Here is a 25,591-nt window from a genome sequence, read left to right as displayed (position 1 = left end):
AGACCATTGAGGCGCCGACCGATTCCACCAATGAGAGTCCACCAGCACCTGCTTCCACCTCCGTCACAACGGACCTATCAGACGCCTCATCTCAATCGTCTCAGCCACCAGCCAAGAAGGTTAAAACACAAGAGCCTTGGGATGCATCCCTACGTACTACCGCCACTCCTTCACAAGAAGTCCAGTGCTTACCTGGTGTATACTTCTACACAACCAACCAGAATGAGAACGCAATGTACACTCCAGAAATTATTCAACGTCTCCACAACGGGACAGTCAAGTTCACCTGCGACTCAACTCGATCATTCACCACTGAATCCCTGATCAACCTACTCTCAAAAAGTCACCGCTTTGTGGCACTCGACTACACCACAAGGAAGAAATTCAGGACTCTCCAGAATGGGGCTGTCGAAGACGGTACCCTCACCTAGCAGGACTGTCAATGATCAATCGTGAAGACAAGTTTCCCCAGCACTTTGTTGCCTGCTAAACCCTGTAATTGCTGCCTCCGCCCTCCTATGCTGCTGAAGATGCTAAACGAGAAGACACTTCCCACTTGGGGAGTCACCGCAAGACAGAAGAAGAAATCACCCTCCAACCGAAGGGCCCCAAGAAAGAATACAGAAGAAGATGAACGACACCCCCAGCCCGGGAGGCCACCTCCGGGTCGCCATCTGGAGAAGACCCGGGTCGGAAGTACCGGCAAACCTTCAACAACAACATAGGTGGTCATTGTTCTAGGCCAGGGGGGTGGCATGGACCTGCTTCGCATGGGTCAGTAGGCCTGTTGCAGTGTTCCTTCTTTCTTATGTTATGTATGTAATTTTCTTATATAATACACGCTTCATTTAGGATCTAAGAAAAATGTTCTTATTTGGGATGTTACTTTAAACTATAGAAAGAATTTAAATCTTGACTCACATGGTAGCTGGTGTGTGGAGATGGTTACGAGGAGACAGTAGCTGGGAGACCAGTGCTCGAGAGTAGCTGGGAGACCAGTGCTCGAGAGTAGCTGGGAGACCAGTGCTCGAGAGTAGCTGGGAGACCAGTGCTCGAGACAGCAGCTGGGAGACCAGTGCTCGAGAGTAGCTGGGAGACCAGTGCTCGAGACAGCAGCTGGGAGAACAGTGCTCGAGAGTAGCTGGGAGACCAGTGCTCGAGACAGCAGCTGGAAGAACAGTGCTCGAGACAGCAGCTGGGAGAACAATGCTCGAGGCAGCAGCTGGGAGAACAGTGCTCGAGGCAGCAGCTGGGAGAACAGTGCTCGAGAGTAGCTGGGAGAACAGTGTTCGAGGCAGCAGCTGGGAGAACAGTGCTGGTAACCAACATAGACTTACGTCCACCTTTATCTTATCGTGTCCCTTCCTGGTGTTATCCGAGACTGGTCGCTTATCGACACTTTTTGTGTATAATTTTCTTGATTGTTTTAAACAAATCAACTTCATTATAAACAAAACTACAGTTGTGGAAAATTGCATTTATCTGAATGTAACTAATTATGTACATAACAGTAAATGATAACAAAGGTAATTATTATTTATCAATGTTACATAGACAAGTAGGAATTTGGGACACCTAGGTCGCAAAAAATGTCCCCCTTCGATACCTACCACTGTCATAACCACAAGTTGCTCTGGACCTATTAATTAAATGAAATATACATACACCAGGAATACTGGTAAATATATAAATTTGTGGACTGTATATTAAAAATAATAAATGGTTATATATATACACAATTACATAAGAGAAGGAAAATATATCTTAATATCACTCACCAATTTGACTGGAGATTAATGTGTATCATACTCAGAAAACCTCACTCTAACTAAATCTATGAAAATAATGCTGGCCAGAATTACACACAAATCTAGAGAGCTTATCTGAGGTTCCTGGAGCTGTCTTGTCCAGTCGTCTGATATCTCAAGTTATGCAGGAATGCACATCCACCAATTTCGCCTCCTATTTGAGAGGTGTCAACACAATTTTAACCTCTAGAGCACGAAAAATTCTTCCCATTACACCAACGTTTGTACAAAATTCAAAACCAAGATGGCGAGTGTCTCTTCTTTTTTCGATAAAATACTTCTTTTAAAAGTACAATATAGGGCATCTATTTACCTATAAATTACCGTATTTCCAGAAAATATATACAGTATTTTCCACACTGCGGCTGGCCAGAGTTCGTTGCTAAATGACTCAAATTACTCCTTCCTTTAGGAGACGATTCCAGCCGGTTCTGGCTTGAGTGGCTGTTCTCCTAGTAGGTCTTACTACGATTTCATTTTCCAGCATCACTTGGTCAGCGTTATCTTCCATATCACTCGTGTCACTTTCCCTCAGATTTTCATTTACGTTTGATTGAACACCTAATTCCAAGGGAATCAATTTATTAATTGTGTGTAAACTTTCCTGGCCACGACACAACGCTTTGACATTCCTGACAACACCTTGTGCATCTGGGTACAATGTCAATGCTTTGCCCAAAGGCTACAATGTTCGATGTTGTTCAGTATCAATCAACACAATGTCACCTGGTAAGATAAGATAAGATAAGATTTCGTTCGGATTTTTAACCCCGGAGGGTTAGCCACCCAGGATAACCCAAGAAAGTCAGTGCGTCATCGAGGACTGTCTAACTTATTTCCATTGGGGTCCTTAATCTTGTCCCCCAGGATGCGACCCACACCAGTCGACTAACACCCAGGTACCTATTTGCTGCTAGGTGAACAGGACAACAGGTGTAAGGAAACGTGTCGAAATGTTTCCACCCGCCGGGAATCGAACCCGGGCCCTCCGTGTGTGAAGCGGGAGCTTTAGCCACCAGGCCACCGGGCCTGAATGTTCTGTCGATTTACTGCCTCTGTCGTACCATAAAAGTGTTCACGTAGTGTAAGAAGATATTCCTTACACCACACATTAGACCAATGATCAATTACTTTATTTAACATTTTAAATTTATCCCACAACACTGCCGCATCATTGTAATCTTCATCACTTTCTTCCGGATTATCTCTATAGACAGGGGCAGCTTCCAATTTCTTTCCACATATTAGGTGAGAAGGTGTTAATACATCTGCATCAGGTGTATCACTCATGTACGAGAGAGAGGCCTATTATTTATACGATTTTCTGCCTCCACTAACACTGCATGGAATTCTTCCAAATTAATTCTCTTCCGGTGTAGTACTTTGCAGAGACCCCTCTTCACTGTGCCTATCAGTCTTTCGTACAGCCCCCCCTGCCAAGGGGCTCTAGGAGTAATAAATTTCCAGGTACACCCTCGCTGGGTTAACAGAGATTGAACATCATTACTATTATTTAATTCTATCAAGTGTTGAGCACCTGCTACAAAATTTGTGGCATTATCCGAAATCATCAATCTCGGACAGGATCTCCTAGCTGCAAATTTTTGAAACAGCTGTATAAACTGTTCTGCAGACAAGTCCTGAGCCACTTCTAAATGAACTGCCCTAGTAGCAGTACAGGTGAACAAACAAACATACACTTTCAGTGGAACACCATTTGACGTACCTGTTAAAATTATTGGACCACTATAGTCTACACCTGTTACATCAAATGGTTTCACTAATTGTACACACTCCTTTGGCAATGGTGGAGGACCTGGGTACATATAGGATCTGGCATCCACACGGCGACATATTACACAAAATTTAATCACCCTTTTTACACTTTGCCGTCCTTGTGGAATCCAGAAAGTTTCCCTAATACAAGTTAAGGTATCTTGTACCCCACAATGCATTACATTTTTATGGGCATTTAGAACAATCAAATTTGTTAGATGATGAGTTTTGGGCAGTAAGATAGGGTGTTTAGCATAATCACCCAATTCAGCACCTAATTACATTGTTCTCTAAATACAGCCCCAATTTCTCTATTATGGAACCTTTCACAATTTTTCTTTCCATTATCAATTTAATCTCATTTCCATAGATTTCCTCCTGTACCCTCTTTATCCAATATTCAAGAGGATGTGAAAACTTATATGAAATATTCATCTTGTTTAGAAATTTAAACACCAACTTAGTTACATTGATTAGTTTGGGTAAAGAAGAATACCTGTTTATATCAATGGCTAAGTGAGGACGAACTATTGGAGCGGTGGTCACAGTAATTTCAACAGGAGCAATATACGCCTTTTGTACAGGCCAATTAGCTTTATTTACCAACCAGCTCGGTCCTTTAAACCATGATACAGCATTTACAAATTTAGCATAAGGTGAACCTCGAGACAAGAAATCAGCTGGATTCTCCTCACCAGGTATTTGATTAAATGTTAACACTTGCTGACCCAAACTATTATACTTCTCTTGCATCTGATTAATTTCAGCGACTCTACGTTTTGTACGTACACAATTTTACTGTTTCCATTACGAATCCATTATAAGGATACCTCATTATCAGACCAAATTACAGTGTGGCTAATATTTATCTCCTGCAACTTATTTCTTATATAATTAGCTAATTTGACACCTACATAAATGGCTGTTAATTCCAACTGAAGCAAGGTACGTGATTTAATTGGAGACACTTTAGCCTTAGACATAACAAGAGAAATAACACTATTACATTGAAGGTAAGCAACTGCTCCATATGCCAATTTTGAAGCATCACAAAAAACGTGGAGTACATTTTTTCCATCTGGATTGGCCACCTGGCGTGGGAACTCCAACATTGGAATTTTCTCATAATCACCAATTAATTCATCCCACCTGTTAATGAATTCCTCAGGTAGAATTTCATCCCAAGCACATTTAAGTTTCCATGCTTCCTGAATTAATAATTTCCCTCTTATAGTAAGGGGTGACACTAAACCTAATAGATCAAAACATTTGGAAACTTCAGCAAGCAAAACTCTCATAGTTAATTTACTGGGCATACTGTAATTATTAGGTTTTAACATTAACAAATCTCTCTCAGTATCCCAAGTTAATCCCAATACATTACTACATATTGGCACTTCATCTCCAGGGTAATCTTTACTTGTTTTGTCCTTTAATTTGGACGAATTACTATTCCATTCCCTCAGAGGCATATTTGCACTTTGCATTATTTCATTAGCCTCTCCATAGGTCATTAACAGTTCCTCTTCAGTTGACGTCACACCCAGGAAATTGTCCACATAAAATTGTTTGCTCATTACTTTACTCAATGGACTTTCATACATTTAAAGTGTGCATTTATCGTCGCTTGAAGTAGGAATGGACTGGATGTAGCACCAAATAATACGCTCCTAAAGCGAAAGGTTTTCAGAGGGCTAAGTGGGTCGCTAGGATTCTCAGGCCATAAGAAGCTGGTACAGTCCCGGTCAGCCTCTTGTAAACCCACTCTTAGGAAAGCTTTGCTTATGTCAGCCGTAAAGGCATAGTGCTTCACTCGGAAATTTAGTAAGATATCTCCTAATTTTTCCGTCAACGACGGACCTGTCATCAAACAGTCATTTAAACTAGGTACATTTTTGTTACTCCTGGCACTACAATTAAACACAATCCTCAAAGGAGTGGTCTTAGAATCCTTCTTCACTCCGTGATGGGGCAAATAAATTTTGGCTTTCTCAGGAGGTACCTTGTCTATAAATTTATTAATTAACTGCTCATCAATTATATCATTATAGGCAGTTAACAATTCTGGTGTCTTACTCAGTTCGCGGAGCTGAGCCTTAAACTGTCCATATGCCATTCTGTAATTAGTGGGCAATTCTGGATGGTTCAGTCTCCACGGAAGTCGTACCCAGTAATGTCCAGATTCAAATTTTACATCTCTCAGGTATTGCTCCTGAGTAAAAGAATCGTCTGGACTTTCTTCATTTACATTTATTCCAATTCTGTATAATTCTCACAATTTATGCACTGGCTCAACACCATCCTCTATGGAAGAATTATACTGGGGTACGATTTCATGAGTAAGACACACAGTTATGGTATTTGTAGTTTCCTCTAGTCATGAATTATTATTACGAGGAATCCTACCATACATTACATGGCCTCCTGCAGTCTTCAAAAGGGTGACACCACATTTCTTTACCATACCCTTTACAAAGGAGGCATAATAGTCACTACCTATCAAAATATTTATTGGGCCTACAGAATCATCACTTACACCAGAAGGTGCTAAATTTACATTATGTGAGAGTCTTTCTGTAGCTTTACTAAGTCCTACTGTAGATATTTTCTCTGGAAGTCTATCTACAATTACTGCATTAACACGTTTTTTCTCATTGCCCAACCTGACAGTTACATAAACAGTGTCATACAATTGAGCTCTTTTATCTGAGAGAAAACCAGATAATTTTAAAGTTGTGGGATCTCCCATCTGTACTTTCATACCATCAAGACATTTACGTTTTATGAACGTACGTTGGGATCCCTGGTCCAATAATGCAGTTACATTTTTTTATTTATGCCTTTTATCATCAATTTTTACCTGTAACACAGGTAAGGCTACTTCAGCAAAACCATCATTATTAAGATTAGCAGCAATTTTTACATTAGCTACTGTTGTGTCAGGATTGTCAACATTAACATTATTATCAACATTATCATATAGACCCTTACAAATGACTATATGGTGTCTTCCTTTGTGACATTGATAACAGAAGTTTAATTTGGCATAACAATCCTTTACATTGTGATTACCTAAACACCTGATACATCTGTCAAGTTCCTCCAATCTTTCAACTTTATTATTCCATTATTTGTATGCATTGCAATTCTTAGAAAAATGAGTACCTTGCAGAAGAGACAATCTCTCTTTTCTTTAACTAGTTTCTTATTAACTGGGCTACTCTTAGGAGGGTACTTATTCTTCTTACCTTGTGGAGAATCATTATTTCTGATTTCTGCTAATTGATATGCACCTATGCAACTATTTTTAGGAAATGAATTTTGATTATTAACATTGAGATAATTTTTCCCTTTGTGAAACTTGACAGATACCTCAGAGTTATTATATGTTGCATCTTTAAAATGAGTTGGTTGGCTGGTCTGCAACTGAACAATTAATTCTTGTAGACCGAGTCTTATTTCCTCCAGACCAAAATAACCTTTGTGATATTTATTCAAGAGCCATTCAAGTGTTTTACAGCTTAATTTATTCTGTACCATGGCACTCAATAACCAGTCTGATTCCTTCAGATTATATTTATTACCTAAAGTTTTGAGAGTGCTCTCCAGTTTAATTCTAAATTGCTGTAAACCTTCGTAAGTGTCATCTGGAGATTTTAAATTAACAATGATATTCACTAGATCCAACCTACTTTGTTTTATATTACCATAAGTGACCTTCAACAAGTCAACTGCTTCCTTGTAAGAGTCATTTACATTGGGAAAGGCTTGTATGAGTATGTGAGCATCTCCTCTTACCTGTCCCTTGAGGTAAAATAATTTTAGTTACACAGGCTAGGTCACTCCTGTCATGCACAGCTGCTTTAAAAATTGACCAAAATTCCTCCCAATTTTCACCAGGATTAAATACAGGTAAACATAGTTCTGGGAGTTTTGTCAAAGACATATTATTTGTTGGAGCAGACTGACCAACTGCCTGGTTTACACATTTTAATTTATTCAAGGCCTGACTTTTACAAGAAAGAATCTTTTCCTCTAATTCATAATACTGATTAATCATGAGATCTACTTCAGTCTCATCTACACTGTTTACTAACAAATCTTCTTTATATTTGTTGTAATATAATTTGTATGAATCATATCTATTACCTAAAGCATCTAAATACAATTTTAAATCATCAGTATTCACAGTTTCTTGATTCATTAATTCCAAGCACTTATTATATGCCTTGGTTACATGAACTTTTCTAGCCTGTATTGATGCTTTCTTTACTCTATATTCCATATGTTTGGCTTCTATATTAATTTCCTCATTTTCAGCCATGATGCAATGTATTAAATTCAACTTAATAACACTGATTATGTACTAAATTATGCACTTTATAAGGGTAAATAGTACAACTTACCTTTGAATAAATCCCAGCTACTTGAGCTCAGCAATTACATGTGCAAGAAAATTATATAAATTTTAAATGTACATTAATACAAACTTGGCTCATCAAAATTAATATTACACAAATTAATAAATCCTTGCCAGAATTTGGCATAGCAAAATTAATATACACTTACACATACACTTATACACATTAATATAATCTTTAGCCACACTTGACTTATCTTATCAAAATTAATATTGTAATAATTATAATCCACTACACATTAAGTAAATTTGTGAACTTAACATCCACCTCCTTCTGTCATTTCACATATAATTATTAAGTAATTAACTAATTAATGACTTCACTAATTACCTCCGGTTCAAGAAGGACCAACGGGCAAATTAAATGTGGAAAATTGCATTTATCTGAATGTAACTAATTATGTACATAACAGTAAATGATAACAAAGGTAATTATTATTTATCAATGTTACATAGACAAGTAGGAATTTGGGACACCTAGGTCGCAAACAATGTCCCCCTTCGATACCTACCACTGTCATAACCACAAGTTGCTCTGGACCTATTAATTAAATGAAATATACATACACCACGAATACTGGTAAATATATAAATTTGTGGACGGTATATTAAAAATAATAAATGGTTATATATATACACAATTACATAACAGAAGGAAAATATATCTTAATATCACTCACCAATTTGACTGGAGATTAATGTGTATCATACTCAGAAAACCTCACTCTAAATCTATGAAAATAATGCTGGCCAGAATTATACACAAATCTAGAGAGCTTATCTGAGGTTCCTGGAGCTGTCTTGTCCAGTCGTCTGATATCTCAAGTTATGCAGGAATGCACATCCACCAATTTCACCTCCTATTTGAGAGGTGTCAACACAATTTTAACCTCTAGAGCACGAAAAATTCTTCCCATTACACCAACGTTTGTACAAAATTCAAAACCAAGATGGCGAGTGTCTCTTCTTTTTTTCGATAACATACTTCTTTTAAAAATACAATATAGGGCATATATTTACCTATAAATTACCGTATTTCCAGAAAATATATACAGTATTTTCCACAACAGTTAATCATTGTTAGATCCTGGAGATAAGCAAATCGAAAGCAATATATGTTGTTTTCACATTATTTATAGCTATACCTGGAGTATACCTGGAGTATACTTGAATTTTATACTGGAGATCAGTGACTCTGTCTAATGATAAAAATTAACTGTCGAAACACAGATCTACATTCACATGCGTAGTGCTTCAGAAATAGATCTACGTTTTTTTACATAATTTCAAATGTTAAAAAACGTAGATCTACGTTTGGACAGTTTAAGGGTTAGAAATGGAACAAACTTTTAAGTAAAAATATCTCTGGCGCAGCTCATAGGTGATTATTTTAGAATATATTACCTAATATTTAGATTTCTTAAACATGAATAACAGATAAAGAAGCGACTTATGATAATACTACCACTACCGCATGATCTTAAATCACTGATATAGTATGATAATACAACTAACCACTACCGCATGATCTTACATCACTGGTATAGTCTGTATGATAATACAACTAACCACTACCGCATGATCTTACATCACTGACATAGTCTGTATGATAATACAACTAACCACTACCGCATGATCTTACATCACTGACATAGTCTGTATGATAATACAACTAACCACTACTGCATGATCTTACATCACTGATATAGTATGATAATACAACTAACCACTACCGCATGATCTTACATCACTGATATAGTCTGTATGATAATACAACTAATCACTACTGCATGATCTTACATCATTGGTATAGTCTGTATGATAATACAACTAACCACTACCGCATGATCTTACATCACTGACATAGTCTGTATGATAATACAACTAACCACTACTGCATGATCTTACATCACTGGTATAGTCTGTATGATAATACAACTAACCACTACCGCATGATCTTACATCATTGGTATAGTCTGTATGATAATACAACTAACCACTACCGCATGATCTTACATCACTGATATAGTCTGTATGATAATACAACTAACCACTACCGCATGATCTTACATCATTGGTATAGTCTGTATGATAATACAACTAACCACTACCGCATGATCTTACATCACTGGTATAGTCTGTATGATAATACAACTAACCACTACCGCATGATCTTACATCACTGATATAGTATGATAATACAACTAACCACTACTGCATGATCTTACATCATTGGTATAGTCTGTATGATAATACAACTAACCACTACTGCATGATCTTACATCACTGATATAGTCTGTATGATAATACAACTAATCACTACTGCATGATCTTACATCATTGGTATAGTCTGTATGATAATACAACTAACCACTACCGCATGATCTTACATCACTGACATAGTCTGTATGATAATACAACTAACCACTACTGCATGATCTTACATCACTGGTATAGTCTGTATGATAATACAACTAACCACTACCGCATGATCTTACATCTCTGGTATAGTCTGTATGATAATACAACTAACCACTACCGCATGATCTTACATCTCTGGTATAGTCTGTATGATAATGCAACTAACCACTACTGCATGATCATACATCACTGATATAGTATGATAATACAACTAACCACTACTGCATGATCTTACATCACTGGTATAGTCTGTATGATAAAACAACTAACCACTACTGCATGATCTTATATCACTGATATAGTCTGTATGATAATACAACTAACCACTACCGCATGATCTTACATCACTGATATAGTATGATAATACAACTAACCACTACCGCATGATCTTACATCACTGATATAGTCTGTATGATAATACAACTAACCACTACCGCATGATCTTACATCACTGATATAGTCTGTATGATAATACAACTAACCACTACTGCATGATCTTGCATCACTGGTATAGTCTGTATGATAATACAACTAACCGCTACTGCATGATCTTGCATCACTGGTATAGTCTGTATGATAATACAACTAACCACTACTGTATGATCTTGCATCACTGGTATAGTCTGTATGATAATACAACTAACTGCTACTGCATGATCTTGCATCACTGGTATAGTAAGGAAAACGAATATTAGTTTCCTTTGATTTCTTATACAATACAGCAATAGGCTTATGGTGGAGTAAAAGGTACAGGAGACTTGAGTGCTGGAGATCCGAGCATCCAGCAGGCATGTGAGGATGTTACACTGGGTTGAAGGAAGACAACCCTTGTTTATGGCTGAGTGTAAGCAAGGCAGAATTTGTGAAGGGATTCGCAAAAATCTTGTAAGGAAGGAATTGAGTCCTGGAGGTGGTAGCAACAGTACCTGCACCCTCAAAGTGGTGTGGGGACGTTGCTGTTAAGGGGGTTATTTGATTTATTGTATCTACGGTCTCCTGCTTGATTAATGGTGAATGCACATTCTATTTTCTATTTTTTTTTGGGGGGGAAGGGTCACATTAACTTGGTGGGAGACGGCCGATGTGTCAATTGTTTTTTATGCAAATATCATGGAGCAGACACCATTATCTATCAACATACTAGCATCAAAGGAATGAAGAAAAAGTATGTTTATTTCTACAAGTTCGTACATGCACAAGGTATACAGACCATAGTTGACATCAATGACATACTACTATATAGAAAGTCTCTTGCTATGCTGAGCATTTCCCGCAAATTAGGTCAGTTTTGTCCCAGGATGCGACCCACACCAGTCCACTAACACCCAGGTACCCATTTTATACTGATGGGTGAACATGGACAACAGGTGTCTCAGAGAAACACGTCCTAATGTTTTCCAGCTGTCCCGGGGATTTGAACTCCGGACCTCAGTGCGTGAGATGAATGCGCTAGCGATAGAGCTGTAGATTTATCAAACTATACAGATCATTCCACAACAACGGCAATGCATTTACAAAACAGAAAATTTCAAAAGGTACTGCACTTTAAAAATATATAATTGTTGAGTAGTTCACCAACTATCGGTCCCAGGGGCACAAGCCGTCTGATGGGAAATTCAAAAAAAGGAAAAGTTGAAAGAAGAGAATGAGAAATAATAAGAAAGAAAAATAACGTAGCTGAAATAACGTCAAAAAAGCCAGCACAAGAAGAGGAAAATTTTTATATTTTGCATTAAGGAGGATGAGCAGCTTCATGGGCTTAGAACTCTTAATGCAGATGGCAGCGTGAGCCGTATGAATACACATTTAAAATTCCGTTTTCGCAGGTTAAAATATATGTAAAAATATCACCTGATTTGCTTGACGGGGCTTCGAAATCGGTACTATTCTCTGTTGAGACAAAGGAAAGGTTTTTGACAGTTCACAAAAAGAACAACTTTGAAGTACATTCATTAAGCATTTGACTATAGCGCCATCTATACTGCGTTTTCTGAGTACATAAGCTGTATATAAGACTGCTGAAAGATCTCGTTACTGGTAAAATAAAAATCAAGAAGGTTCGCTTCAAGGTACAGGTTTTAGAGTACTTTTTCCAACGTAAGAGGACAGTGATGGTAAAGTTGTAATTCTTGTTTACGTCCAGCAAGCACTGAAGACTGTGTAGGCAAACAGTGCTAAGATACCTGTGAGGAGATACTAAATCAGGTTCAATATGGTCTTCAGTCAGTGTGTCGACCGAATCCTACAGACTGAGAATCAACTGGAAGCTGCCATTTAACTACACTGAAAGCAAGGCGCCTTGCGTGTCCCCGGATACTACACGGGCTCTTTACAGCGAGTGCTCTGGATAATCTTAACAATAATTCATCAAGAACTGAGTGACTTGACTGAATAACTTACTGACTTAACTGACTGACCCTGAAACGGTGTCTAGAGCAGCTGATGCCTTACCATCAGTTGCAGGGTAAAATAGAACAGAAATCCATTACAAAATTTATACACACTCCAGTACCACCATCAACTTCAGTACCAGAACATCTACCGTCCAGCTAAGCCCAGTAGGACCACATCATAACTCTCCACTGTCTTCACAATCATCGACAAACACCAGCACCCACAATTTACGGAAATAAACAGTACTATTTATGTTGCAGTCATATCCTGAAAAACTCGTATGATGGGGCACTTGCAAGCCGAGGTTCCACTGTACTGCCAAGGATTCCCTTCACTTTTTCCATTTCTCAACCAAATCAAAGAGTGATCCATAAGGGATCACTAGTTGATTGGAGCTTCGTTATTGTATTATCTGTTGTAATCAGGTTGAATCAAGCACTCAACCTAATTGAAGATTGAGACACTTATGCAACATATGGGAATCTTTATTCAGGAAACGTTTCGCCACAAAGTGGCTTCACATTCTACAAGATTGATGGACTGAACACATCGACTCCAGGCTGAGGGACTGATTACCTCAAACTCCTCCACTCCTTACGCCTTTCTACTTTGTATTGGACTGATGAAGCCACTGTGTGGCGAAACGTTTCCTGAATAAAGATTCCCATATGTTGCATAAGTGTCTCAATCTTCAACTTGTCGGTTTTTCAAACCATTCATCACTCAACCTAATTGTAAATAATGATTTAGAAAGGAGAAAATAATAGCGTACCCATTCTCCCAACAGAATATATTACAGGATCTATAAGTGGTACTCACCCAACTCTTGCCGAGTACGCCATATTCAGAGGACTAAACAATGAAAGTGAAATACTCAAACTACTTAGAATACGCTTGCCTAATTCTTGGGCACGACCTACTTCAACATTGAACAAGTGTTACACTGCCTCTGACTGCTGCACCTCTCCTGCCAACGGTTTATAAGCTCCTTCTCAGCACGTATGCCGTATTCTATTCAAGATTGATGGACTGACCACATCGACTCAAGGTTGAGGGACTGATTACCTCATTCTCCTCCTATTCTTCAAGATTCTCCTTTGTATGGACTGATGAAGCCACTGTGTGGCGAAACGTTTTCTCAATAAAGATACCCAAGAGTTGCACATGTGTCTAATTTATCTACTTAGAATACACTGGTGTTAAACTGCATTAACACAAGCAAGGATCACATCTGAAATTGCAGATTCATTTTTCCTTGTCACCATCTCACATAGAGGATGAATTTGCGAACCAGCTGCTCAAATCCACTTGGCAGCCAGACACTGTGGATCATGCTTTCTCTCTACTTCTTTGTTGTCTAAATACAAAACATGATCCACAGTGTCTGGCTGCCAAGTGGATTTGAGCAGCCGTGGTCCCTTGATTCTCCGCCCAGGATTACCACAACTATGCCAGATACCGTGTACATTAGCAGCCTTGGCCCCTTGATTCTCTGCCCAGGATTACCACAACTATGCCAGATACCGTGTACATTAGCAGCCGTGGCCCCTTGATTCTCTGCCCAGGATTACCACAACTATGCCAGATACCGTGTACATTAGCAGCCTTGGCCCCTTGATTCTCTGTCCAGGATTACCACAACTATGCCAGATACCGTGTACATTAGCAGCCTTGGCCCCTTGATTCTCTGTCCAGGATTACCACAACTATGCCAGATACCGTGTACATTAGCAGCCGTGGCCCCTTGATTCTTTGTCCAGGATTACCACAACTATGCCAGACACCGTGTACATTAGTCACATTTAAGGTAAACCCTTTCTCGGACGGAATTCATGGAAACTGGAGAATAGAAGACGATTAAATAACGTGACTAGAGCAACTCATAAAATATCTTCACAATTGAAAAAGAAGCAAGAAGACGTTGTGGCTCAACCTGGACTATTGTAAATTCACAAATGCGAAAAGGCAGAGAAGATCCATAAACATAAAGAGAAGATAGAGAAGACTGGGGTGGTGGATTTAGTCAATCAGTCAATACGCTTTATTTCAAGAATATACAATACACTATACTATACACCCACACCTTATACAATACACTATACTATACACCCACACCTTATACAATACACTATACTATACACCCACACCTTATACAATACACTATACTATACACCCACACCTTATACAATACACTATACTATACACCCACACCTCACACTACATACACAAAATAAAATGTCACTGTACAATTCCTTTTTCGGCTGTTCATAGTTAAATAACCTTACGTCTAATTGGTTATGACTTTTGTAACCCAAACTTTTTCTAGTTATCATTACACCCAAAATCGTTTTCAAGAACAAAAATAAAAAAATAAAAATATACAGTAAGTGTTAATGAAGAGATACGAAATATATTAAACTTGATAATTATGTTTTACAGATGAGAAAGATTAAAAAATAGAAAATTATTATTGATCAAAGGTACAGAGTGTAGTAAAGTACTTAGCTTATAACAGAGTACTTAGCTTGTAACAGAGTACTTAGCTTGTAACAGAGTACTTAGCTTGTAACAGAGTACTTAGCTTGTAACAGAGTACTTAGCTTGTAACAGAGTACTTAGCTTGTAACAGAGTACTTAGCTTGTAATAAAGTACTTAGCTTGTAATAAAGTACTTAGCTTGTAATAAAGTACTTAGCTTGTAATAAAGTACTTAGCTTGTAACAGAGTACTTAGCTTGTAATAAAGTACTTAGCTTGTAACAGAGTACTTAGCTTGTAATAAAGTACTTAGCTTGTAATAAAGTACTTAGCTTGTAATAAAGTACTTAGCTTGTAATAAAGTACTTAGCTTGTAATAAAGTACTTAGCTTGTAATAAAGTACTTAGCTTGTAATAAAGTACTTAGCTTGTAACAGAGTACTTAGCTTGTAATAAAGTACTTAGCTTGTAACAGAGTACTTAGCTTGTAATAAAGTACTTAGCTTGTAATAAAGTACTTAGCTTGTAATAAAGTACTTAGCTTGTAATAAAGTACTTAGCTTGTAATAAAGTACTTAGCTTGTAATAAAGTACTTAGCTTGTAATAAAGTACTTAGCTTGTAACAGAGTACTTAACTTGTAATAAAGTACTTAGCTTGTAACAGAGTACTTAGCTTGTAATAAAGTACTTAGCTTGTAACAGAGTACTTAGCTTGTAATAAAGTACTTAGCTTGTAACAGAGTACTTAGCTTGTAATAAAGTACTTAGCTTGTAACAGAGTACTTAGCTTGTAATAAAGTACTTAGCTTATAACAGAGTACATAGCTTGTAATAAAGTACTTAGCTTATAACAGAGTACTTAGCTTGTAATAAAGTACTTAGCTTGTAACAGAGTACTTAGCTTGTAATAAAGTACTTAGCTTGTAACAGAGTACATAGCTTGTAATAAAGTACTTAGCTTGTAACAGAGTACTTAGCTTGTAATAAAGTACTTAGCTTGTAACAGAGTACTTAGCATGTAATAAAGTACTTAGCTTGTAACAGAGTACTTAGCTTGTAATAAAGTACTTAGCTTGTAACAGAGTACTTAGCATGTAATAAAGTACTTAGCTTGTAACAGAGTACTTAGCTTGTAATAAAGTTCTTAGCTTGTAACAGAGTACTTAGCTTGTAATAAAGTACTTAGCTTGTAACAGAGTACTTAGCTTGTAATAAAGTACTTAGCTTGTAACAGAGTACATAGCTTGTAATAAAGTACTTAGCTTGTAACAGAGTACTTAGCTTGTAATAAAGTACTTAGCTTGTAACAGAGTACTTAGCTTAATATAAAGTACTTATGATATAGCTATTGAATTTGTAAACAATAACCGATTACATAAAGTCATTTTGAGCAGGAGCTATGGACGGGCAGCCCAATAATTATTAATATACTTACAGAGACCACAATATAAATGCTAGAATACATATATCTAACTGACAACACTATGACAACACCTGTTCTTATAGAACACAACAACCTGCTTGTAAGAAAGCAGTGATATGTTTAAGCAAGTATTTAAAGGTATATTTCAGAAATATCCATCATTTTGCATCTACTATAAGTGGGTAGCAGTAATATATTTTTCAAAGCATTTGAGAAAATAACTTGAAAAATAAAGAGGCATGCAACCTGCTCTAAATAAAAGCGAAACTTGATCAAAATTTATCTTATGAGATGTCTTAAAAAAACAGAATTAAATTTTGCACAAAACGGACGTTGCCTCATTCCCGATAAAATATTATGTACGAAAATATTTTGCGTATTAGGTAAATAATTAAAATATTTCACTATTTCATTATTTTTTTCATTACCACATCGGCCGTTTCCCACCGAGGAAGGATAACCCGATAAAGAAGGAACACTTTCATCATTATTCACTCCATCACTGTCTTGCCAGAGGCGCACCAACACTACAGTTAAATAACTACATATATCAACACCTCTCCTTCAGGATGCTGGCACTGTACTTCCCACCTCCAGGACTTAAATCCGGTTAACCGGTTTCCCTGAATCCCTTCATTGCTGTTACTTACACTCCAACACCACGTCAAGTCACAAAAAACAATAATAAAAAGACTGGTAAATATGTTCGGAACACGATTATAGAGAAATAAATTCACAGTAACAGTACACTTTATGACACACCATCAGAGATGTGCAATGATACACAGAACTATGATAAACACTCAAGGGCAAGGAAATAGCCTCCAGACGAAAGTAACACGTCCGACCAGCAACACGTCCGACCAGCAACACGTCCGACCAGCAAGACGTCCAACCATCAACACCTCCGACCAGCAACACCTCCGACCAGCAACACCTCCGACCAGCAACACGTCCGACCAGCAACACCTCCGACCATCAACACCTCCGACCAGCAACACCTCCGACCAGCAACACGTCCGACCAGCAACACCTCCGACCAGCAACACGTCCGACCAGCAACACGTCCGACCAGTAACACTTCCGACCAGCAACACGTCCGACCAGCAACATGTCCGACCAGCAACAATTCCGACCAGCAACACCTCCGACCAGCAACACCTCCGACCAGCAACACCTCCGACCAGTAATACCTCCGACAAGCAACACGTCCGACCAGCAACACGTCCGACCAGCAACACGTCCGACCAGCAACACCTCCGACCAGCAACACGTCCGACCAGCAACACGTCCGACCAGCAACACCTCCGACCAGCAACACCTCCAACCAGCAACACGTCCGACCAGCAACACGCTCGACCAGCAACACGTCCGACCAGCAACACGTCCGACCAGCAACACCTCCGACCAGCAACACCTCCGACCAGCAATACCTCCGACCAGCAACACGTTCGACCAGCAACAGGTTCGACCAGCAACACATCCGACCAGTAACACGTCCGACCAGCAACACGTCCGACCAGCAACACCTCCGACCAGCAACACGTTCGACCAGCAACACGTCCGACCAGCAATACGTCCGACCAGCAACACCTCCGACCAGCAACACCTCAGACCAGCAACACCTTCGACCAGCAACACGTTCGACCAGCAACACCTCCGATCCGCAACACGTTCCACCAGCAACACCTCCGATCAGCAGCACCTCCGACCAGCAACACGTCCAACCAGCAACACCTCCGACCAGCAACACCTCCGAACAGAACTATGATAAACACTCAGGGGCAAGGAAATAGCCTCCAGACGAAAGTAACACGTCCGACCAGCAAAACGTCCGACCAGCAACACCTCCGACCAGCAAGACGTCCAACCAGCAACACCTCCGACCATCAACACCTCCGACCAGCAACACCTCCGACCAGCAACACGTCCGACCAGCAACACGTCCGACCAGTAACACGTCCGACCAGCAACACGTCCGACCAGCAACATGTCCGACCAGCAACAATTCCGACCAGCAACACCTCCAACCAGCAAAACCTCCGACCAGCAACACCTCCGACCAGTAATACCTCCGACAAGCAACACGTCCGACCAGCAACACGTCCGACCAGCAACACGTCCGACCAGCAACACCTCCGACCAGCAACACGTCCGACCAGCAACACGTCCGACCAGCAACACCTCCGACCAGCAACACCTCCAACCAGCAACACGTCCGACCAGCAACACGCTCGACCAGCAACACGTCCGACCAGCAACACGTCCGACCAGAAACACCTCCGACCAGCAACACCTCCGACCAGCAATACCTCCGACCAGCAACACGTTCGACCAGCAACAGGTTCGACCAGCAACACATCCGACCAGTAACACGTCCGACCAGCAACACGTCCGACCAGCAACACCTCCGACCAGCAACACGTTCGACCAGCAACACGTCCGACCAGCAATACGTCCGACCAGCAACACCTCCGACCAGCAACACCTCAGACCAGCAACACCTCCGACCAGCAACACGTTCGACCAGCAACACCTCCGATCCGCAACACGTTCCACCAGCAACACCTCCGATCAGCAGCACCTCCGACCTGCAACACGTCCAACCAGCAACACCTCCGACCAGCAACACCTCCGACCAGCAACACCTCCGACCAGCAACACCTCCGGCCAGTAACACCTCCGACCAGCAACACTTCCGACCAGCAACACCTCCGACCAGCAACACCTCCGACCAGCAACGCCTCCGACCAGCAACACCTCCGACCAATAACACGTCCGACCAACAATATCTCCGACCAGCAACACCTCCAACCAGCAACACCTCCGACCAGCAACACCTCCGACCAGCAACACTTCCGACCAGCAACGCCTCCGACCAGCAACACCTCCAACGAACAACTCGTCGAACCAACAACACCTTCGACCAGCAACACCTCCGACCAGCAACGCCTACGACCAGCAACACCTCCGACCAGCAACACCTCAGACCAGCAACACTTACGACCAGCAACACGTTCGACCAGCAACACCTCCGACCAGCATCACTTTCGACCAGCAACACCTCCAACCAGCAACACCTATGATCAGCAACACGTTTGACCAGCAACACCTCCGACCAGTAACACCTCCGACCAGCAACACGTCCGACCAGCAACACGTCCGACCAGCAACACCTCCGACCAGAAACACCTCCGACCAGCAACACCTCCGACCAGCAACACCTCCAACCAGCAACACCTCCGACCAGCAACACATCCGACCAGCAAAACGTCCGATCAGCAACACGTCCAACCAGCAACACCTCCGACCAGCAACACCTCAGACCAGCAACACGCCCGACCAGCAACACGTTCGACCAGCAACACCTCCGACCAGCAACACCTCCGACCAGCAACACTTCCGACCAGCAACACCTCCGACCAGCAACACCTCCGACCAGGAACGCCTCCGACCAGAAACACCTCCGACCAACAACACGTCCGACCAACAATACCTCCGACCAGCAACACCTCCGACCAGCAACACCTCCGACCAGTAACACCTCCGACCAGCAACACTTCCGACCAGCAACACCTCCGACCAGCAACACCTCCGACCAGCAACGCCTCCGACCAGAAACACCTCCGACCAACAACACCTCCGACCAGCAACACCTCCGACCAGCAACACCTCCGACCAGTAACACCTCCGACCAGCAACACTTCCGACCAGCAACACCTCCGACCAGCAACACCTCCGACCAGCAACGCCTCCGACCAGAAACACCTCCGACCAACAACACGTCCGACCAACAATACCTCCGACCAGCAACACCTCCGACCAGCAACACCTCCGACTAGCAACGCCTCCGACCAGCAACACCTCCGACGAACAACACGTCGAACCAACAACACCTCCGACCAGTAACACCTCCGACCAGCAACGCCTCCGGCCAGCAACACCTCCGACCAGCAACACCTCCGACCAACAACACTAACGACCAGGAACACGTTCGACAAGCAACACCTCCGACCAGCATCACTTTCGACCAGCAACACCTCCAACCAGCAACACCTAAGATCAGCAACACGTTCGACCAGCAACACCTCCGACCAGTAACACCTCCGACCAGCAACACGTCCGACCAGCAACACGTCCGACCAGCAACACCTCCGACCAGAAACACCTCCGACCAGCAACACCTCCAACCAGCAACACCTCCAACCAGCAACACCTCCAACCAGCAACACCTCCGACCAGCAAAACGTCCGATCAGCAACACGTCCGACCAGCAACACCTCCGACCAGCAACACCTCAGACCAGCAACACGTTCGACCAGCAACACCACCGACCAGCAACAACTCCGACCAGCAACACCTCCGACCAGCAACACCTCCGATCAGCAACACGTTCGACCAGCAACCCCTCGACCAGCAACACCTCCGACCAGCAACACCTCCGACCAGCAACACCTCCGATCAGCAACACCTCCGACCAGCAACACCTCCGACCAGCAACACCTCCGACCAGCAACACCTCCGACCAGCAACGCCTCCTAACAGCAACACCTCCGACCAAGAACACGTCCGACAAACAATACCTCCGACCAGCAACACCTCCAACCAGCAACACTTCCGACCAGCAACACCTCCGACCAGCAACATCTCCGACCAGCAACACCTCCGACAAGCAACGCCTCCGACCAGCAGCACCTCCGACCAGCAACACGTCCGACCAGCTACACCTCCGATTAGCAACACATTCGACCAACAACACCTCCGACCAGCAACACCTCCGATCAGCAACACATTCGACCAGCAACACCTCCACCCAGCAACACCCTCGATCAGCAACTCATTCGTCCAGCAACACCTCCGACCAGCAACACCTCCGACCAGCAACACCTCCGATCAGCAACACATTCTACCAGCAACACCTCCGACCAGCAACGCCTCCGACCAGCAACACCTCCGACCAACAACACGTCCGTCCAACAATACCTCCGACCAGCAACACCTCCGACCAGCAACACCTCCGACCAGCAACGCCTCCGACCAGCAACACCTCCGACCAACAACACGTTCGGCCAGCAACACGTCCGACCAGCAACACGTTCGACCAGCAACACCTCCAACCAGCAACATCTCCGACCAGCAACACGTTCGACCAGTAACACCTTCGACCAGCAACACCTCCGACCAGCAACACCACCGACTAGCAACACGTCCGACCAGCAACACGTTCGACCAGCAACACGTCCGACCAGCAACTCGTTCGACCAGCAGCACCTCCGACCAGCAACACCTCCGACCAGCAACTCTTCCGGCCAGCAACACCACCGACCAGCAACACCTCCGACCAGCAACACCGACCAGCAACACCTCCGACCAGGAACACCTCCGACCAGCAACACCTCCGACCAGCAACACCTCCGATCAGCAACACATTCGACCAGCAACACCTCCGAACAGCAACACCTCCGACCAGTAACACCTCCGACGAGCAACACATTCGACCAACAACACCTCCGACCAGCAACACCTCCGACCAGCATTGCCTCCTACCAGCAACACCTCCGACCAAGAACACGTCCGACAAACAATACCTTTGACCAGCAACACCTCCGACCAGCAACACCTCCGACCAGCAACACCTCCGACCAGCAACACCTCCGACCAGCAACACCTCCGACCAGCAACGCCTCCGACCAGCAACACCTCCGACCAGCAACACGTACGACCAGCAACACCTTCGACCAGCAACACCTCCGATCAGCAACACGTTCGACTAGCAACACCTCCGTCCAGCAACACGTCCGACCAGCAACACCTCCGACCAGCAACATTTCCGATCAGCAGCACGTTCGACCAGGAACACCTCCGACCAGCAACACCTCCGACCAGCAACACCTCCGATCAGCAACACATTCGACCAGCAACACCTCCGAACAGCAACACCTCCGACCAGTAACACCTCCGACGAGCAACACTTTCGACCAACAACACCTCCGACCAGCAACACCTCCGACCAGCATTGCCTCCTACCAGCAACACCTCCGACCAAGAACACGTCCGACAAACAATACCTTCCACCAGCAACACCTCCGACCAGCAACACCTCCGACCAGCAACACCTCCGACCAGCAACACCTCCAACCAACAACACCTCCGAACAGCAACACCTCTGACCAGCAACACCTGCGACCAGCAACGCCTCCGACCAGCAACACCTCCGACCAAGAATACGTCCGACAAACAATACCTCCGACCAGCAACACCTCCAACCAGCAACACCTCCGACCAGCAACACCTCCGACCAGCAACACCTCCGACCAGCAACACCTCCGACCAGCAACACCTCCGACCAGCAACACCTCCGACCAGCGACACCTCCGACCAGCAACACGTCCGACCAGCAACACCTCCGGCCAGCAACACCTCCGATCAGCAACACATTCCACCACAACACCTACGACCAGCAACACCTCCGATTAGCAACACCTCCGACCAGCAACACCTCCGATCAGCAACACATTCGACCAGCAACACCTCCGACCAGCAACACCTCCGACCAACAACACGTCCGACCAACAATACCTCCTACCAGCAACACCTCCGAACAGCAACACATTCGACCAGCAACACCTTCGACCAGCAACACGTCCGACCAACAACACCTCCGACCAGCAGCACCTCCGATCAGCAACACATTCGACCAGCAACACCTCCGACCAGGAACACCTCCGACCAGCAACACCTCCGACCAGCAACACATCCGATCAGCAACACATTCGACCAGCAACACCTCCGACCAGCAACGCCTCCGACCAGCAACACCTCCGACCAGCAACACTTCCGACCAACAATACCTCCGACCAAGAACACCTCCGACCAGCAACACCTTCGACTAACAACACCTCCGACCAGCAACACCTCCGACCAGCAACACCTCCGACCAGTAACACCTCCGACCAGTAACACCTCCGACTAGCAACACTTTCGACCAGCAACACCTCCAACCAGCAACACCTATGACCAGCAACACGTTCGACCAGCAACACCTCCGACCAGTAACACCTCCGACCAGCAACACGTCCGACCAGCAACACGTCCGACCAGCAACACCTTCGACCTGAAACACCTCCGACCGGCAACACCTCCGACCAGCAACACCTCCAACCAGCAACACCTCCGACCAGCAACACCTCCGACCAGCAAAACGTCCGATCAGCAACAAGTCCGACCAGCAACACCTCCGACCAGCAACACCTCAGACCAGCAACACGTCCGACCAGCAACACGTTCGACCAGCAACACCTCCGACCAGCAACAGCTCCGACCAGCAACACCTCCGTCCAGCAAAACGTCCGATCAGCAACACGTCCGATCAGCAACACCTCCGACCAGCTACACCTCCGACCAGCAACTCCTCCGACCAGCAACACCTCCGACCAGCAACACCTCCGAACAGCAACACCTCCGACCAGCAACACCTCCGATCAGCAACACATTCGACCAGCAACACCTCCGACCAGGAACACCTCCGACCAGCAACACCTCCGACCAGCAACACCTCCGATCAGCAACACATTCGACAAGCAACACCTCCAAACAGCAACACCTCCGACCAGTAACACCTCTGACTAGCAACACTTTCGACCAACAACACCTCCGACCAGCAACACCTCCGACCAGCATTGCCTCCTACCAGCAACACCTCCGATCAAGAACACGTCCGACAAACAATACCTTCGACCAGCAACACCTCCGACCAGCAACACCTTCGACCAGCAACGCCTCCGACCAGCAACACCTCCGACCAGCATCACGTACGACCAGCAACACCTCCGACCAGCAACATCTCCGATCAGCAACACGTTCGACTAGCAACACCTCCGTCCAGCAACACCTCCGACCAGCAAGACGTCCAACCAGAAACACCCCGACCAGCAACACCTCCGACCAGCAACACCTCCGACCAGCAACACCTCCGACCAGTAACACCTCCGACTAGCAACACTTTCGACCAGCAACACCTCCGACCAGCAACACCTCCGACCATCAACACTTCCGACCAGCAACACCTCCGACCAGCAACATCTCCGACCAGGAACACCTCCAACCAGCAACACTCCCGACCAGCAACACCTCCGACCAGCAACATCTCCTACCAGCAACACCTCCGACCAGTAACACCTCCGACCTGCAACGCCTTCGACCAGCAACACCGACCAACAACACGTCGAGCCAACAACACGTTCGAATAGCAACACCTCCGTCCAGCAACACCTCCGACCAGCAAGACGTCCAACCAGCAACACCTCCGACCAGCAACACTTCTGACCAGCAACACGTTCGACCAGCAACACCTCCGACCAGCAACACTTCCGACCAGCAACACCTCCGACCAGTAACACCTCTGATCAGCAACACATTCGACCAGTAACACCTCCGACCAGTAACACCTCCGACCAGCAACACGTCCGACCAGCAACACGTCCGACCAGCAACACCTCCGACCAGCAACACCTCAGACCAGCAACACGTCCGATCAGCAACACGTCCGACCAGCAACACCTCCGACCAGCAACACCTCAGACCAGCAACACGTCCGACCAGCAACACGTTCGACCAGCAACTCCTCCGACCAGCAACACGTCCGACAAGCAACACCTCCGACCAGCAACATCTCCGATCAGCAGCACGTTCGACCAGCAACACCTCCGACCAGCAACACCTCCGACCAGCAAGACATCCAACCATCAACTCTTCCGACCAGCAACACCTTCGACCAGCAACACCTCCGACCAGCAACACCTCCAACCAGCAACACTTCCGACCAGCAACACCTCCGACCAGCAACATCTCCGACCAGCAACACCTCCGACA

At 44.1% G+C, this 25,591-nt stretch overlaps 1 protein-coding gene across 2 annotated transcripts in view; it reads right to left on the bottom strand.

Annotated features, from left to right (window-relative positions):
* Positions 1 to 25,591, bottom strand: part of LOC128702287 (galactosylgalactosylxylosylprotein 3-beta-glucuronosyltransferase P) — a 264,425-nt gene that overhangs the window by 225,550 nt on the left and 13,284 nt on the right. The window contains exon 1 of one of the 2 annotated variants that reach the window (XM_070102065.1): positions 922 to 1,460. The exons of the other annotated variant lie outside the window; for it this stretch is intronic. Within the exon in view, the coding sequence (XP_069958166.1) occupies positions 922 to 1,445 (524 nt within the window). The 5' untranslated portion in view covers positions 1,446 to 1,460. Of the gene's footprint in view, positions 1 to 921; positions 1,461 to 25,591 lie in introns of those variants that run through there. 2 annotated transcript variants of the gene reach the window in all.

The sequence above is a fragment of the Cherax quadricarinatus genome, chromosome 80 (genome assembly GCF_038502225.1).
Source record: "Cherax quadricarinatus isolate ZL_2023a chromosome 80, ASM3850222v1, whole genome shotgun sequence".
Taxonomy (NCBI): domain Eukaryota; kingdom Metazoa; phylum Arthropoda; class Malacostraca; order Decapoda; family Parastacidae; genus Cherax; species Cherax quadricarinatus.
The sequence above is the reverse complement of the archived record's forward strand: the minus strand, read 5'-3'. Positions and strand labels throughout refer to the sequence as shown.